Consider the following 16,463-nt stretch of genomic DNA (forward strand, 5'->3'; position numbering starts at 1 on the left):
GAACTACACATTTCCTCATTTGCTCTGATTGCCTTGAGATCAGTGGCTCTGGGTCAACGCCATGATGTAGTAGGCCAAGCCTCCTCCTGGGCACCAGTTCAAGCCCCGGCTGCTCCACTTGTGACCCAGCTCTCTGCTAACGTGCTGGGAAAGCAGCAGAGGATGGCTCCAGTGCTTGGGCCCCCTGCACGCACAGGAACCTGGAAGCAGCTCCTGGCTTCCAGGAGCTGAGAGGTGAGCTCTGCTCATTGCAGCCATTTGGGAATTGACTCAGCAGTTGGCAGATCTTTCACTCTGTCTCTGCTTCTCTGTCTTTGTAAATCTTTCAAGTAAAATAAATAAATCTTAAAAAAAAAAAGAGAGAGAGAGTTGCCTCCCATCTGTCCAGGAGGACCCTCTTTTGTGGCTTCTCCAGCTGGGGAGCCCTCTGCCAGTGTGCAGACGGGAGATGAAGTGGGAAAGCACTGAGGCAGTTTTTGAGGGGTGGGGGTGGCATAGAGAAAGTGAGACAGGCTGTTGTTCTGCCTTCTCAGTCCCTGCTACCACAGCATCTGGCTCCCAACAGTTCCCATCCCAAGCTGGGCCTTCCCCAAGAGACACATGGTTATACGAAGGAGTGCAGAAAAAGGGAGAGAAGGACTTTATTGAGCTGCAAGAAGTACAAAGTCAATCAGCAAACCCTTCTCAGACCTAGGTGGTCCCCATGCTCCCCAAATCTGTAAGATCCCCTGGAGCCCCACCAAATCTGCAGAGTCGTAGATGGGAGGGGAATCGTGGGAGCAATCTGTGAGAATGGGAGGGGGGCAGCCAAGTATCACCCCCAAGCCGACTCTGCTCAGATTCTCAGAGGTCCACAGACGCCAGGCCTTAAAATTCCCCAGGGTGGAGGTCTTGCACACAGAACTCTCCTTGCAGAGGCAGAGAGGAGCCCTGGTGGCAGCTTGGCAGGCCGAGAAGAACTTGGCAGCGCCCGTTGCAGCAAAGGGCCCCTGGATCTTTATGCGCGGCAGGACCAAGATCGTGGCGTCACCAGCTCCCAGAAGCTCCTCTGTGCCAGAGAGGGATGACTTGGGAATGACCCACACCCTGCGTATCAAAGTCATGGGAGCCCACAGCCCCCACCCCGAGCCAGGGCCTGACCCATGACTGCTGACTCGGAGACCCCACACGAGGCTGGCTGCTGGGGCAGGGTGGAGGCTGCTGGGGCAGGGTGGAGGCTGCTGGGGCAGGGTGGGGGCTGCTGAGGCAGGGTGGGGGCGGCCGTCTCACCTGCAGCAGGGGACAGCGCTGCTGTGCGTACCACTCCTGGCTGTACAAGCTGACCTGGACGCCCTGGCCCAGAGTCAGCATGGCCCACATCAGCACGTTCCATGCTGGGCCTGTGTACTGGTCACTCATGATGAAGTACAGCAACACTGGCACGGGATGGGGTGGGATGTGGGGACCACGGTTACTTTAGCTCGGAATAGCTGGAGCTCGTCTTCCTGACTGCTCTCCCAGCTGCCTCCCTTCCTCTCCCACGCTCCTCCACAACCAGAAACCTTCTGCCACACCCCCTAGGATACTCCTTGCTGCCTCCCCACCTCCCAGGCCCCGCCCCACTCTACTGCTCAGGCCCATCAGCCTAGCATCTCCAAGAGCCCGACCCTGGGGTGGTGATGGACCAAGCTCACCTCCAGTGACAAGGAAGAGCGTGAACATGACAGGGTAGAAGAAGCCCAGGACGAAGCAGAAGATGTACTCATGGACCACGGCAGAGATGAGGAACACACCCAGCATGGCTGTGCTTCGCGCTCGGCCACCCAGGAGCTGGCAGAGGGGAAGGAGGCAGGAGTGAGCTGCCACGAGGGAGCCCCGCGATTAAACGAGTCAGGAGGGAGTGTGGTGTAATGGAAGAGAGACAGATCCAGGGTCGGTGTGAGCGGACATTCGTCTCACGCGTGCACCTGCTACTCGCTGCAGTTGTTGACTGGGGAGGGAATACGGTTTACTTCCCTCAGCTATTGTCCTGGGTAACTGAAAACTGCTACATGTGTGTTCCTTGGGGGTAGTTAAGGAGGGGTCAAGAGGGAAGGCGGGTAGAGAGGCCCATTGCACTGGGGACACACTGAGTCAGCAGGGCCCTTAGGTCTGGTGAGGGGGAGACCGGATGACTCAGAAAGAGGGAGAGGGTGTCCCGGAGAGCGCCCCCTGCTGGTGGGGACCGTACCCACAGCCCGTCCTGGTACACATAGCTGTACAGCCAGTCGTGGACCACCACGTTCCAGGTGCGGTAGTAGTTGGAGAAGGAGGTGGAGTTCCACCAGTCCTGGGGAGAGAAGGGGCAGGGTCACGGCCTGGGGGCGGGGAAGGGGAGGAGCTGGCCACACCTGACCTGGCTCTTCCCTCCTTGCTTTCCTCTTCCTTGCTGTCCACTGGACCTGCACCTGCCCCAGCATCCTCCCCAAACAGCAGCCTCTGCAGGCCCTGGGGCCCCTGCCAGCTTTCTGCTCAGCTTCTCAGAAGACCACACTGGGCGGGGCGGGCAGGGCGGCGTCATTACCATACCCAGAGGACTACATTCTTCATTGGGGGAGGTGGCAGGTCAGCAGCCGCAACAGCAGCCGCAGCACTGCTGTAATGACACCTGGTATCGCCTCCTCTTGCCCGCCTCTTCTCCCGGCCCTCCCTGCCTCCAGCTCCCGCTGGCCCAGGTTCCAGGCCCCACCCGGTAGAACATCCGGTCTCCGAATCGCAGCATCTCAGCGAAGGCGTTGAGCCAGCAGTGGAGGAAGGCGAAGAAGATGAGGAGCAGTATGAGGATGCCTGGCAAATGGGTACAAGGGGGCTGCGGGTGAGACTGGCCCAGCTGAGCCTCCGCCCTAGCCAGGCAGCCTTGCTCTGAGCTCCCAGGAGGAGTTCAGTAACCAATCCCCCTCGGAACCCAGAGCTTCCCACTTGTTTGTCAATCATGCACAAGTTCATCAGATCGTCCTTTTGCTCGTGAACATTTATTTGGCACCTGTTGACTGCCTGCTAGGTGATAGGGACACAAAGATGAATCTTAAAGCCCTTAGCCACTTGGAGCGCAAAGGAGAGAACAAATGTGAGGGGACCTAGAAGGTGCTGAAACTGATGGAAGGTGCAGGAGATAGTGGAACCAGGGCCCAGGGCGGCTGCGGTGCACCTGGTGGGCTCACCTGGCAGTGTGGAGTGCAGGATGGACAGCACAAGGCTCCGGGTACTGAAGGGCTCACGGCTCATGTTGGCAAAGACGGGCACACAGAGGTGGCTCAGGATGAAGGAGGCATATAGCACACAGCCAAAGGCCTGTTGAGTGGGGTGGGGGCAGGCAGCTGCAGGAGGTCCCAGCAGCTGCTTCCTCACCCTGGGATCGAACCTGCAGCCCGGCGTGGGCTACTTCTTGCCCTTTGCACAACCCTTTCCAACAAGGCCTTGCCCGTACTACACCCAGGAACACCCCCTCAGGCACCACGGGGCCCCGCGGGCACCACTCTTCTCCCTCAGCGTCTGACCTGCGCCAAGTTCTTGGCCACATAGTTCCACCTGATGCTGGGAGTCCTGCAGCAGCAAGGGGAAAGGTATGTTTCTTTTTATTTTCTTCCTTTTGTTAAAGATTTATTTAGTTTTATTGGAAAGTCAGATGTACAGAGAGAAGGAGAAATAGAGAGGAAGATCTTCCATCTGCCGGTTCACTCCCTGAGTGGTCACAAAGGCTAAAACTGAGCTGACCCGTAGCCAGGAGCCAGAAGCCTCTTCTGGGTCTCCCACGTGGGTGCAGGATCCTGAGGCTTCGGGCCATTCTCCACAGCTTTCCCAGGCCACAAGCAGAGGATGGGAAGTGGAGCAGCTGAAACATCAACCAGCAGCCATATGGGATCCCGGCACTTGCAGGGGGAGGCTTAGCCAGCTGAGCCATCATGCCAAGCCCTATTATACGTTTCTTAACCTTCTAATGTTGGTCCCTGTTCAGGCAGGGGCCCAAGTTCCACAGCCTTCTCTCTGTGGCTCACACCTGGGTAAGCGAGGTGTGATCTCAGGTGCTTTGGGCTACTCCACCACAGATGTGGCAACTTGATTTGTAGTATGAACATTAACCAAGGAGACCAACGAGGGTGCATGGGGTTTTCAGTACTAAACCGGGATAGGCCCCAGGTTAACAAGGACCACATGGTCACCTCAGTCACTGAATGCCATCATGGATGGGACAAGAATAGGGTGCTGGTCCACCTGTCACTTCTAGGGTGCTTCCTGGGCAAGTGGCTGGTGCCTGGGCTCGAACTCAGGACCCCAGGGTGAGCAAAGGAAAGGGACACAGGGAAAGGGTCTCACCTGGGGTACGTCTCCCTGTAGATGAGTGTGGGGCAGAAGAGGAAGTAGAGATAGCTGGAAAAACTGGGGGTCTGGGTCCCCTCACCTGCAAAGGGGCAAGAGTCAGGATGAGCGAGGGACAGCGCTGTGGGGGAAGGGCCATGGCATTGGGCAGTGGAGAGCCAGGACAGGAGAGAGGCTTGGGCGGTGGGGTGGATGGGGCAGAGGCTGAGCTGCTCTCCAGCGCTCCCTTGTGACTCCCATTCCAGGCACCGCATTATCTGGTTCCCGGAAGCTGGGATGCCAAGTTGCATGGGCTCAGGAGGGTAGCGCAGGCTTCCTCTCGGCTCACTACTGGGCGGGATGACAGCCTCACCTCCTCTGGCAGAAAGGATTCCAGGCATGGATTCTCTCAGGAAGGAGTAACTCTTCATCAGGAGCCTCACCTGAGGTGCAGGGGAAGGGAGGCCCAACTGCTGCGGGGCTCTGAACTCACCGCTTCACCTTTCTGTGCTTGCTTTGACCGCAGCAGTGGGCAGGTTGTGATGCTGTGTGATGGGGGCCCTTTGAACAGTCTAAGCGATAGGGGCCCAGGCGAGGCCCGCCCCCCACTACAGGCAAGGCCCCTGCAGAATGCCCAGCTGTGGGCCTCACCTGCTCGAAGACCAGGATGCAGCGGGAGGCAGGCGGCAGCTGGTGCTGCAGGGCCATGTGCACTGGGAGCGCGCACAGCAGCACTGCGTGGGCAACCAGCAAGGTGCAGCCCAGGCCCGCCCCCAGGGCACAGGGCCTCGCCCACAGCCACAGGGCCTGGTAGGGCACCAACAAAGTGGACAGGAACATGGGGACCCAGGTCGCCAACGCCAGGGGCAATTGTCCGAAGCTGAAGATCAGAAGGTCCAACTCCAACATCAGCCTGAGGGTCAAGGGAACAGAGAGACAAACTTGGCAGACCTGCAGGTTGAACTTGGGTGACCGTCAGAGCCTTCTGACGGTGGATGGTCTCGGGGTTGGAGAAGAACTCGGCACTTTGGACACTACCCAAGTGGGGTGGCATAGTTTGTTTAAGATGTATTTATTTGAGGGCCTGGTGCGGTAGCCTAGCGGTTAGGGTCTTTGCCTTATATGTGCCGGGATCCCATATGGGCACCAGTTCTTATCCCAGCTGCTCCACTTCCCATCCAGCTCTGTGCTTATAGCTTGTGAGGGCAGTAGAGGATGACCCAAAGCCTTGGGACCCTGCACCCTTGTGGGAGACCAGAAAGAAGCTCCTGATTCCTGGCTCCAGATTGGCTCAGCTGTTGCAGCCACTTGGGGATTGAACCAGCAGATGGAAGATGTTTATCCTTTTCTTTGTAAATCTGGGTTTCCAATATAAATAAATAAAATCTTTTAGAAAAAAATGAGATATATTTATTTGAGAAACAAAGAGAGAAAGGAGAGGGAGAGAGAAAGAAAGGAAGAAATCTTCCATCCACTGATTCACTCCCTGGATAGCCTCAACAGCCAAAGCTGGGCCAGGCCAAATCAGGAGCCAGGAGCCTCTTCCGGGGCTCCCATGTGGGTGCAGGGGCCCAAGGACTTGGACAATCTCCGGCTGCCTTCCCAGACATGGTTGCAAGGAACTAGATCACCATGAGGTGGGACATCAGGGCCTGGGACCACATCAGTGTGCCTGGGTTCAGGCCCCTGCTCCAGGTCCTGACCCTGGCTTCTGGCTCCTGTGTCGCAGCAGGGAGCAGCAACGGCTCAACTCCAAGGGAGACCTGTGTTGCCTTCCCACGTGGGCCTGGCCCAGCCCCCAGCCATTCATTGCAGACGTTCGTGGAACTAGTAAATGGGATATATCAGTCTCTCAAGGAAATCAATGTATTTTGAATCCTTTAAAGGGATCAAAAATAGAGGATGAAGTGAGCAAAAGCTAGCACATCCGTGCTCTGCAGTCATTCAGATAACTGGGCTGCCATGACCAGATCCTTAGGGAGGAAAGCCAGGTGGCACAGGCTTAGGTGCACTGTCCCACCCATGTAGATTCCCTGCTCTCCTGGGTTCTTGGGCACATCTGGGTGAGACTGGAGGGCATCTTAACATCGCTGAGGGTGGGAAATGGTCTGGGACTGGAAGTTGATTATGGAGGTCACTTTACAGGAAACAGTTCATTTGGGAACTGGCCTTTGGGGCAACTCAGAGGCCACTTGGGAAGGCTGCACCCCATACTGGAATGCCTGGATTGAGTCCTCACTGTGCCCCATGCCAGCTCCCTGCTAACGCAGACCCTGGCAGGCCACAGACGACAACTTGAACCCATGTGTCCCTGCTATCCTATGGGAGACCTGGATTATCTCAGCTCCCAGCTTCAGCCTGGTCCAGCCCTGGCTATGGCAAGCATTTGGGGGCAGAGTGAACCAGTGGATGGGAAATCTCCCTTTCAAATAAATTAAATGATTAAATATTTTTTAAAGTGTATGAGATTTTTTATTTTAAAACTGAGATTCCATCCTGGTAATACATATGTAATTAACAATAGGTTACCAGAAGTAAGTGATAGTGTTGAACCTGCAGCTATAGAGTGGAAAGATGCACCCTTGGGGGCGGGGTGCACTCTCTGGGGCTCTTGACCTTGAAGTAGAGGATACTCTTTGGAGCCTCAAAGACAAGGAGGGTATCTGCCTCCTCTTGTCTCTGTCCGCCCTCTCCACCCCACCCCAGGGCTGGTACTCGGCAGGCACACGATAGCTGCAGCTTAAGGAGTGTACGCATGCTCCCACGTCTGTCTTAGGCTGGCCCTGGGAGGACAGGCCGAGATGCGGAGGGAAGAGTCCAAGAGAATGGTTTAGGCAGAAAGCTTGCTGTCCATTACAAGGACAACTTTTACCCTTTTAAGCTTGAGGGGAGGGTGGGAATTCCGAGGGCTCTGGGAATCCAGCAGCTCCGGCTGGATCTGTGTGTGCCTGTCCCATGCTGGCTGGGGGGCTGGTTTACCTGTCTTCATCGATGAAGTCCACGGCCAGGATGCTGATGATGAAGCACAGGCCAGCAATGAACAAGTGGTAGACGGTGCGGACATGCTGCACCTCCAACAGCTCGCTGCAGGGACGGCGTGGGAGGGGCCTCAGGCGTAGTCCAGAGAGGCCAGTAAGGTCTGGGTCATGGCAGGGACTTCTACCTTGTCCTTCTGTCCCTCATCCATGCCCAAGGGCAAATGTTGAGGAAGGGAGGGGCAGAAATCTGAACTGCAACAGCAGCTCTCTCATCTTCCTTGGGGGACCACCTTGAGCCTGGGGTTGGGGTTGGGGAGGGTGTCCTTGGACCTCTCCCCCTCCCAGCTGAAGCTTCCCTCTTCCTCCTCTCCCCTTCCCTCTCCGCTCCACTTACTCAATCAGGGACTTGCGGGTGATGAAAACTTTCCGTTTCCCTGGCGATGGCCGCCGGTCCCTGAATTGAGATGGTTGCCCTGGGTCAGGGCCTATAGGGAACACGCAGTGGGCAACGGGCAGAGGCCATGCAAGAGGTCAGTCCAGGCCAGCAGCAGGGGAAGGTCAGGCGCAGGGCAAGGTGCAGGAGGTGGGAGCTAGCAGCGGCAGGCAATGAGAGGGGACGGATGGGGAATCAGGGTGGTGCTGACCCAAGTCGAGTTTCTGGCTTCCGACAGAAGGGATGGCTGCAGCAGCCCCAGGTTCCTCACCTGCTCCGGGAATCTGGGGCAGCAGCGGGCGGAGGTTTGTCACGCAGCACGTACGCCTGCACAGCCTCCCACATGGCCCGATCCAGCAGCTTCCGCAGCTGCGGCTCCGCTTGCTCCAGCAATCGCTGCTTCACAGCCTGTAACACAGAGCCGAAGCAGGGCCCACTGTCTCTCTAGCCATGCAGCCTTGATTGAGCCTCTCACAGTGCAGGTAGGGATCCATGGCTGTGTCCCACAGGGTTGCCAGGCCCTGACCCCTGCCCGGCGCCTCCTGGGCAGTAGTGAGCATCAAGAATGACAGCAGGGGCAGCTGGCATGGTGGCACATCAGGTTAAACTGCCGTCTGTGGTGTCACTGTTCATTAGGAACACCAATTCAAGTCCCAGCTGTTCCACTTCTGCTACAGCTCCCTGCTAATGCACTCTGAAAAGAAACGGAGGATGGCCCAAGTGCTTGGGTCACTGCTACTCACCTGGGAGACTGGGTTGGAGTGCCAGGCTCCTGGTGTTCGTCTGGCCCGGCCCTTGCTGCTGCAACCATTTCTCTCTCCCTCTCCCCTTCCTTTCCATTTCTCCCTGTAACTCCAGTTTCCTGCTCACACAGATCCTAAGGGCAGTTGTGACTCCGGTAGTTGGGTTCTGGCCATCCTTGTGCAACACCTAAGTTGTATTCCGGACCCAGCCCAGCCCAGCCACAGCCATTGTTCTTGGGGTGCGAATCCATGTGCAGGAGAGCTATTTATCTTTCTCTTGAATTAATTAGAAATAACTATTTGAAGCAAAAATAATGGCAGCACTCTGGCTCCTTAGAGTCCGTGTCACTCAAACCTCTGGTTCTTAGCCCTGACCTCCAACCCCATGGCCAGGAAGCCTCCCCTCACTGTCTGCCCCCAGGACCTGCACATCAGGGCCCTGCAGCTAACCCTTCATTCCACCCTGATCTTTGAACTCGAGAACAAGTCATCTTTATCATCAAGCCGGTTCTCATCCCTGCCTCCTCCCATCCCAGGATCTCTCTGCCTTGACCTCTGATGTCCCTCACCTCCATATTTTGGGTCCATTGCTCCAAGTCGGGGGATCCCTGCAGCTCTGTGTCTCCTAGAGGGAGGAGTCAAAGGGCAGTGCCTTGGGGGGGAAGAGGCGGGGTCCGGAGTCCGGACTACCATGCCTGCTTGCAGGTCCAGGAGCATCCTGTATCCAGGAAGTGCTTCTGTCCCCAGCCAGCCACATCTGCTATCATGGGTGAGGGCCACTAGAAAAGGAAGTTAGTGTTGCAGTGGCCGAAGGGCCCTTGGCAAGCCAGGGAGCTGGTGATATTTCTGGAAACAGGGTGCTTCAGGGAATAGGAAGGCCCTGCCTTGGTCCTCTGGGGTGAGGAGGGCAGAGGGAGAGAGGGTAAGGGTATACAGCTCTTCTTCAACTCTCAGCTTGGGGCATGAGGGGAAGCTGTGGTCTGTGTCTCCCATGTTCAGGGAAGTGGAAGGGATCAGAGTCAGGCGACAAGGTACGCCCAGCCCAGTCCCAGCCCCAGGCTCTCTGCTCACCTCCTCCGGGATGCAGCTCCTTGGGTTTCGCTCCCAGGCGTTCCCTCCTCCGCATGTGGGATCCCCTTGGCTCCATGGTGTGTGGGTCTCCGGTCTCAATGGTGAGGGGTGCAGATAGCTCCCTCCCTTCCTCCACAGCTTTGGCCCGCTAAGCGCCTGTCTCGCTTGCTCGCTCTGCTCTCTCTCTGAGCTGTCAGCTCCAAAGACTAAAGTCCTTTTAGGAGGAGGGGGCCTCGGAGAGCACAACAGGTTATCAGAGAGCAGCGCTTCTGCAGGGACAGCCGCATCCCTTCAGCGCTGAAATCCCCGACTGGCTACCCCGCTCTGTCTTGATAGGGACTTTGCCTCCGTAAGGCTTATCACCTTCCAATCTACCATGGAGAAGGCTGAAGGTCAGCCGGCAGATTCAGAGCGATCTTTCCGGGCCAAGGCATTGGGCTCCCGAGCATGTGAGCATGTCATGGGCAGCCACCTTCTGATGGGGGTGTGGCCCTGGTGGCACCCGTGACCCTGAGGCATTCTCTGGGGAGAGATTGCTGGGTGCCAGGACTCGGCAACTTCAGCTGGTCCCCACACCTGCAGGCGACAAAACTTGCCTTGGCCACACACAAGAGCTGCTGTGCTTCAGCGGCCCAGACAGGTAACATTTTCAAGGTATGGGTTTTCCTCCTTCTTATCCAGCGGGCGATAAGAAAGCAACCCTCCCAGTGTTACTTGTATGCACAGAATAAAGTGTGTGTGTGGGGGGGAGCTCCTGTCAAAATCACAAAATCATTACCGCCAAACCATCCTATCCTTCCCTGCTTAGTAGGAAAGCCACCGAAGGTCAGGTCAGGCCGAGGAGAGCATCTCTTTGAGGCTTCCTGCTGGGGATTAACGATTAACCCTTTTCCTCTGCTCCTGTCCAAAGTGCAGCATTGTGATGCAGACTGTGATCTCAGCCTCTCCCCTCTCATCCTCCCCACCCCATCCCCCCAGTTCCCAGCAGGGGTGAGGAGAGCTGGGTGTGGCCTGAGGGCTGGAGGCACGTGGCCACATCCAGTCATCCAAATGTAGTGGGAAAGACCCAAGGTAGCCACAGGAAGGGCAAGGGGTGAGGGCTCTAGAGAGCTGTGAGAGACTCACGCACACAGAGACGCTGTGACGCCCCCCGAAGGCAGCTTTATTGATAGCTGTTAACCTTCCCAGGTAGATAGATGTACAAGGGCCTGGGGTGGGGGTGGGGCAACGTGGCAGGGCTTGGAGGCAGAACCCCAGTTACTCATTCCTGGATAAACTTGAGGTTCTCTTATCACAGGCCCTGCAGCTGCCACCCCCACAGTCCCCCCTCCCGCCCTTCCCCAGTCCAGTTTTAGCCGCTACTGCTCCCGCTGGGGCAAGAGACACTTCCGCTGCCATCTGGAGAGCCGGTCAGGGGCTGGCCCATGCGATCCACGCACCAGCAGGGGCCTCGGCGCTGTCCTTGGGAGGAGCGACACTGAGGAGAGACCAGGAGTCCAAGGTCAGGAGAGGTGGGAAGGCGCCGCTGGACCTCAGAAACGGCTGGCAGGTGCCTCTTGACCCACTAGGTGTCACCCCCCCCCCTCCTGCTAGGCTATAGCCCGGTGGCATTCCCTAAATACCAGCACCAGGATGACAGGGGCTGGGCAAGAAAATGCATGCTTCTTAGGTTTGCAGGTCCACGAATGTCCATCCATCCTTCAAGTCATCCCAGACCCTTGGCTCAAGAGCTTGGGTGACTTGGGGACCTCTGCCACAAGGTATGGATCTTTAGGTTTTGTGTGGGTTCTCAAGTGGGAAGGGGATGACCAAAGACAAGGTCAGGATCTGACTTGGACTCACCTGCCGCTTCCGGTAGAAGCCGCGATGGTCACAGTTAGGCACATAGAGGGGTTGAGTGCCTCGGAAGATCTCAGTCTGCAGTTGCTGCAAGACTGTGTCCAGGTGTCGCCGGCACGGGCCCTGCGGGGAGCCGGAGGGGCAGGTGCATCAGAGTGGCCCTCCAGATACTGCTCCAAGCTCTCAATCAGGAAGTTGCCGGGGGGGGGGGCAGGGTGGTCCCCACCAGTCCCAAACGCACCATCTCGCTGTCCTGGATACCCCCAGCATTGGTCCGGGCGGCAGAGCTCCCTGAATGGCGCTGCTGGTCTTTGCGGTTCACATCTTGGGGTCGGGTGGCCCCTGCTTGGGGCTTACTGTCCTTGGGGCTCTCTTCTAAAGCCACAGGGTGAACGAGAGCAGAGGCCCAAGGCTAATGAGAAGGCTTCACCACCTCCACCACTCACTCAGGGGGAGGAGGAGTGAACTCGTGCGGGGGACAAAAAGCGAGGGACGCACACCTGCCTCTTCCTGCCCCTTGGCCTGAACCTGGCAAACAGGTCACAACTCCCTCCAGTCTTCCCCAGAGGGATTCTTAAGGCAGGAGAACCCTTGTGTAAAGCAGGTAATAAACCGGGCTGGTGGCGTGGCCTAGTGGCTAAAGTCCTCGCCTTGAACGCCCCGGGATCCCATATGGGCACCGGTTCTAATCCCGGCAGCTCCATTTCCCATCCAGCTCCCTGCTTGTGGCCTGGGAAAGCAGTCGAGGATGGCCCAAAGCTTTGGGACCCTGAACCCGCGTGGGAGACCCGGAAGAGGTTCCTGGTTCCCGGCATTGGATCGGCGCGCACCGGCCCGTTGCGGCTCACTTGGGGAGTGAAACATCGGATGGAAGATCTTCCTCTCTGTCTCTCCTCCTCTCTGTATATGTGGCTTTCTAATAATAATAAATCTTTAAAAAAAAAAAAAAGCAGGTAATAAACCAAAGGCAACAAGGTCTGGTTATTCCACCTGCCGCCAGCAGGGGGTGCACCAAGCCAGGGAGACGAGGCAGGAACGCCAAGGAAGCCAAGGAGGTCAACAGGGAATCAAGTGGAATGTGTGTCCCCGCTGTGACCCGCTGTGACTCAGCCCACACCTCCCAGACCCTCCTTTTGGGGCACTGCCATGGGCCCCCCCCCAGGCCTCAGCCCTGCTCCACCCCTGTGATCCCAGGTTGGCCAAGATGGACAAAGGTGAGGCTTAGGGCTACGGCAGAAAGCTTCTGGGGGTGCTGGGATGAGCTTAAGGAAGGAGAGGGACAAATTGGAGGTGGGGAAGGCAGGAACGGGAGCCTATTGCTTAGAAATCCACTCCAGCTGCCAAGTCAGAGATCAGATGTCTCTTCCTCTCAGGAAGACAAACTCCCGTCTGCCACCTCCAGGCTACTCAAGGGTGTTTCCTGGCCATCCCCGGTATAATTCTCTTGCTTCCCGGTGGTACCCGCCTCCCTCCGCAAGCCACATCCCCCATTCCCTCCAAGGAGCTGCCTTCTCCCGCCCATCCCAACCGCACTTTCCAGAAAGACCTTGGAAGCCTGGCCTCAAGGCATTGGAGATGGGAAGAAACTGCAAGCTAACGTCCAGTCTCTTTCCATGGAAGAACTCCAGAACCCAGCAGCCTCTGGGGCTGGGGGTGGCTGGAATTCTTTGCCATCCCCTCTTTCCCTGTTGCCCCCATCTTTGGGGTGCTGACTCAGTCCATTCCCCTGTACCGAGGGAGGAGGGCGGGTGTGGGCAGGTTATAATTCCTCTCTCCACCTCCTGGGCCCTCCAGGCCTGCCTGCCTGCCTGTTCCTACTCCGGTTTGGGACAACTCTGGCTTTGGTGCATCTTCTGTTTTTGACACCAAGTTCAAGTTCCTGTGCATCTAACAGGAGAGGAAGAGACTTTCTCTGCGTGTGTGAACCTGGAGAGTGTGGAATCCCCTTCTCCCTTGCTAGGGCCACTGAGGGATAAAAGAATTGGGTCTGCTGGGAGCACGTGGGATGACCCTACAGTGCTCCACCTCTCATGGGAAAATAGCAGGAGCACCCTTCTCAAAAAAAAAAAAGTTATAAGCTCAGACACCTCGCGGCTCATCCCCAAATTCCCCTTCGCCACACCCAGCCTTCCAGTTGCTCCGGGCTACAGATCCCATTCCCTTACCCCTGCCCCAGGGTGCACCCCCTTCTGCCGTCGCGACGTCCCCCTCCCGGGACCTGGAGCGCACCTCTGGGGACCCTTCTCCGGGACGCGGCGCGCACTCACCCGAGGGCGCGCGAGCTGGGCGGCAGCTGCCCCGGCCCTGCAGCAGCGCCCGCAGCGGCGCCTCCTCCTTGGGCGGCAAGCACTGCAGTCCAGGGGCGCAGGCAGGGGTGTAGACCCCGCAAGGCTGCCCTTCTCTCCGGGGGCAGCTCCGGGCTTCCGTACAGCGCTCGGCCGGAGGCGCCCCGTCCTCCTCCACGCAGCCCTCGGGACAAGCCGCCTGCGCCCCCTGCCCGCAGCCCCGGCACCGCGCCGAAGCCCCTGCTGCGCGGGCGGCCAGCAGCAAAGCCAGCAGCAGCAGGAGCGGCGGCCGTGACAGCAGCCTGGGGGCGGTCATGGTCAGGATTTTTTTTTTCCTGGTCCACTCCTCCCAGAACGGTCGCAAAGCAGCTGCGGGTCTCTGCTGCCGCCGTCCCTCAGCCTTAAGTAGCCGCCGGCCAGGGGCCGGGCCCTTTAAGGCCAGGTGAAAGGGGGAGGGGGAGAAGGCAGGGGCAATCCCTAAACTGGGTGGGACCGGACTGCCTCACCACCCCCCCACCTGGGTCCTCCCGCCTCCCTGCTCAGTCTCAGTTTGCCTCCCAAATTGCCCTGATTTTTTTTTTTTTAACTTGTTCTTTGCCTGGGAATCTTGCCCGGAATTTGGGAGCCGCACAGCTGGCTGGAGGGACCGGAGGGCGGGAGGCTCAGCCTTGGGATGACGAAGAGCAAAGCCTAAAATCGCCTTAGTGTGTGTGGGTGCAGCGAGATGAGGACGTGATGCGCAGCTGGGAGTGAATGGAGGGACAGATGGAGGAGGACGAACGAAGGCTGGGGGAGGGGCAGGGAGTTTGGGGGTGACCCTCTGTAGGACGAAGGCAGCTGAGGAATTGCAGGGGTGTGTGTGTTGGGATGGAGGGGAGAGCAAGACATCCCAGAGCTGTGGGGGTTAGCAGAAGGTGACTCAGGCAGAGAGGGGGGTACATGGCAGGGAGGAGCCCACCTGGCCCAGGCTGTGGAAGCTCGGGAGCGTTAGGTTGGGGGCACAGGCACAGGATGTCGGGAGGGACCCGAGGTGAGCAGACTGCACCTGGTGCGCGGGGCAGGTGTGGGGGTTGAACCTGCCCACCCCTGCACCTCTCCCTACAGTCGTTGCAGGGGCAACGTTCTCAGTGTCCTGCTATGCTGGAGTGTTGTCGGCAAGAAAAGACTCTCCAGAGGGACCGTCTGCACCCCACCCTGCCCACAGACCTGTCCCTGGTTCTCAGAGCTCCATGCCTTGCTAGAGGGAGGGTGAGGGACCATTCCTCCAGCCCCCGCACCCGCCCGCTGGCTGTTGAGTTATGCAACAGCCACCTCATTCTTTCCTAAAACAAGGGCTTGGGGCAGTGACTAAGTTTTAACTTCTGGGCCCCCAAGCAAGAATGTCAGCAAGGGCGCCTTGAACTTTTAGGTAACTGCAAAAGAAAAAACATCACAGGCTTTCTGACCAGCCAGGGTGGGGAGCTTGGTTCTGTTACCCAAACTACGGTGCCAAATCCAAGTAGAGGTCAAAGCTTGAGAGTAAAGTGTCATCTGTCCACTGAGGAGAAGGTAACCAATGTCCAGTCTCAAGAACGAGCCCCCTGGGGGGCTGGCACAGTAGCTTAGCAGACTAGTAATCCATCTGTAAGCACCGGCATCCCATATAGGAACTGGTTTGAGCCCCAGCTGCACCACTTTGCAATGGAGGATTGCCCAAGGCCTTGGGCACTTGCACCCAGGTGGGAGACCAGGAAGAAGCTCTTGGCTCCCAGGTTTGGATCAGTTCAGCTCTGGGAATTGGAGCCCCCGGCTGCTTCACTTGCCATCCAGCTCTCTGCTTGTGGCCCAAAGCCTTGGGACCCTGCACCCGTGTGGGAGACCTGGAGAAGGTTCCTGGCTCCTGGCTTCGGATGGGAGCAGCACCGGCCATTGCGGTCACTTGGGGAATGAATCATCGGAGGGAAGATCTTCCTCTGTGTCTCCTCCTCTCTGTATATCTGATTTTGTAATAAAAATAAATAAATATTTAAAAAAATAAAAGAGGATACAAAAGAAAGATTGGATAGGGTGGGGCGGGCAGCAACATACCATACAGAAGCCGATTCGTGTCCTGGGTGCTCCATTTGCCATCCAGCTCCCTGCTTGTGGCCTGGGAAAGCAGTCGAGGATGGCCCAATGCATTGGGACCCTGCATTTGCGTGAGAGAACTGGAAGAAGCTCCTGGCTTCAGATGGGCTCAAGTCTGACCGTTGTGTTCTCTTGGGGAGTGAACTAGTGGATGGAAGATCTTACTGTCTGTCTCTCCTTTCTGGACATCTGCCTTTCCAATAAAAAATAAATACATATTTTTTTAAAAAAGAAAATATTAAACAGGAACAGGTACCAACCCTGTGATGCATCTCTATTCCCTGATCCTTCAAGGCAGTTGACCACCTTCCCATGATCCACCTGTGTATTTTTTTTTTTAATATTCTGCCTGGTTGTATTTTTAAAAATTTGTTGGGCCCAGCGCAGTAGCCGAGTGGCCAAAGTCCTCGCCTTGCATGCGCCAGGATCTCATAGGGGCACATGTTCTAATCCCAGTGGCCCTGCTTCCCATCCATCTCCCTGATTGCGACCTGGGAAAGCAGTCGAGGACGGCTCAAAGCCTTGGGACTCTGCACCTGCATGGGAGACCTGGAAGAGGCTCCTGGCTCCTGGCTTCACATCGGTGCAGCTCTGGTCATTGCGACTGCTTGGGGAGTGAATCAGTGGACGGAAGATCTTCCTCTCTGTCTCTCCTCCTCTCTGTATAAAAGGCAGATTTACAGAGAGGTGGAGA

General features: G+C 57.3%; 2 protein-coding genes across 2 annotated transcripts; both read right to left on the reverse strand.

Moving 5' to 3' along the window:
- Positions 1-997: 997 nt before the first annotated feature.
- On the reverse strand, positions 998-9,615 carry SOAT2 (sterol O-acyltransferase 2). The gene is made up of 15 exons (XM_004583288.2): positions 9,540-9,615; positions 9,038-9,093; positions 7,997-8,133; positions 7,687-7,746; positions 7,294-7,398; positions 4,966-5,227; positions 4,688-4,757; positions 4,333-4,417; positions 3,516-3,561; positions 3,180-3,309; positions 2,708-2,805; positions 2,210-2,308; positions 1,674-1,809; positions 1,270-1,415; positions 998-1,048 (listed from the first exon to the last, which is right to left on the reverse strand). Exons 1-15 carry the CDS (start codon positions 9,613-9,615, stop codon positions 998-1,000), a joined length of 1,557 nt encoding a protein of 518 aa, XP_004583345.2.
- A 1,215-nt stretch (positions 9,616-10,830) lies between these two features.
- IGFBP6 (insulin like growth factor binding protein 6) lies at positions 10,831-14,203 on the reverse strand. Its single transcript, XM_004583289.2, has 4 exons — positions 13,646-14,203; positions 11,620-11,753; positions 11,382-11,501; positions 10,831-11,016 (listed from the first exon to the last, which is right to left on the reverse strand). Exons 1-4 carry the CDS (start codon positions 13,977-13,979, stop codon positions 10,891-10,893), a joined length of 714 nt encoding a protein of 237 aa, XP_004583346.1. The 5' UTR covers positions 13,980-14,203; the 3' UTR covers positions 10,831-10,890.
- Between the last annotated feature and the right edge of the window lie 2,260 nt (positions 14,204-16,463).

This window comes from Ochotona princeps, chromosome 15, assembly GCF_030435755.1.
Source record: "Ochotona princeps isolate mOchPri1 chromosome 15, mOchPri1.hap1, whole genome shotgun sequence".
Taxonomy (NCBI): domain Eukaryota; kingdom Metazoa; phylum Chordata; class Mammalia; order Lagomorpha; family Ochotonidae; genus Ochotona; species Ochotona princeps.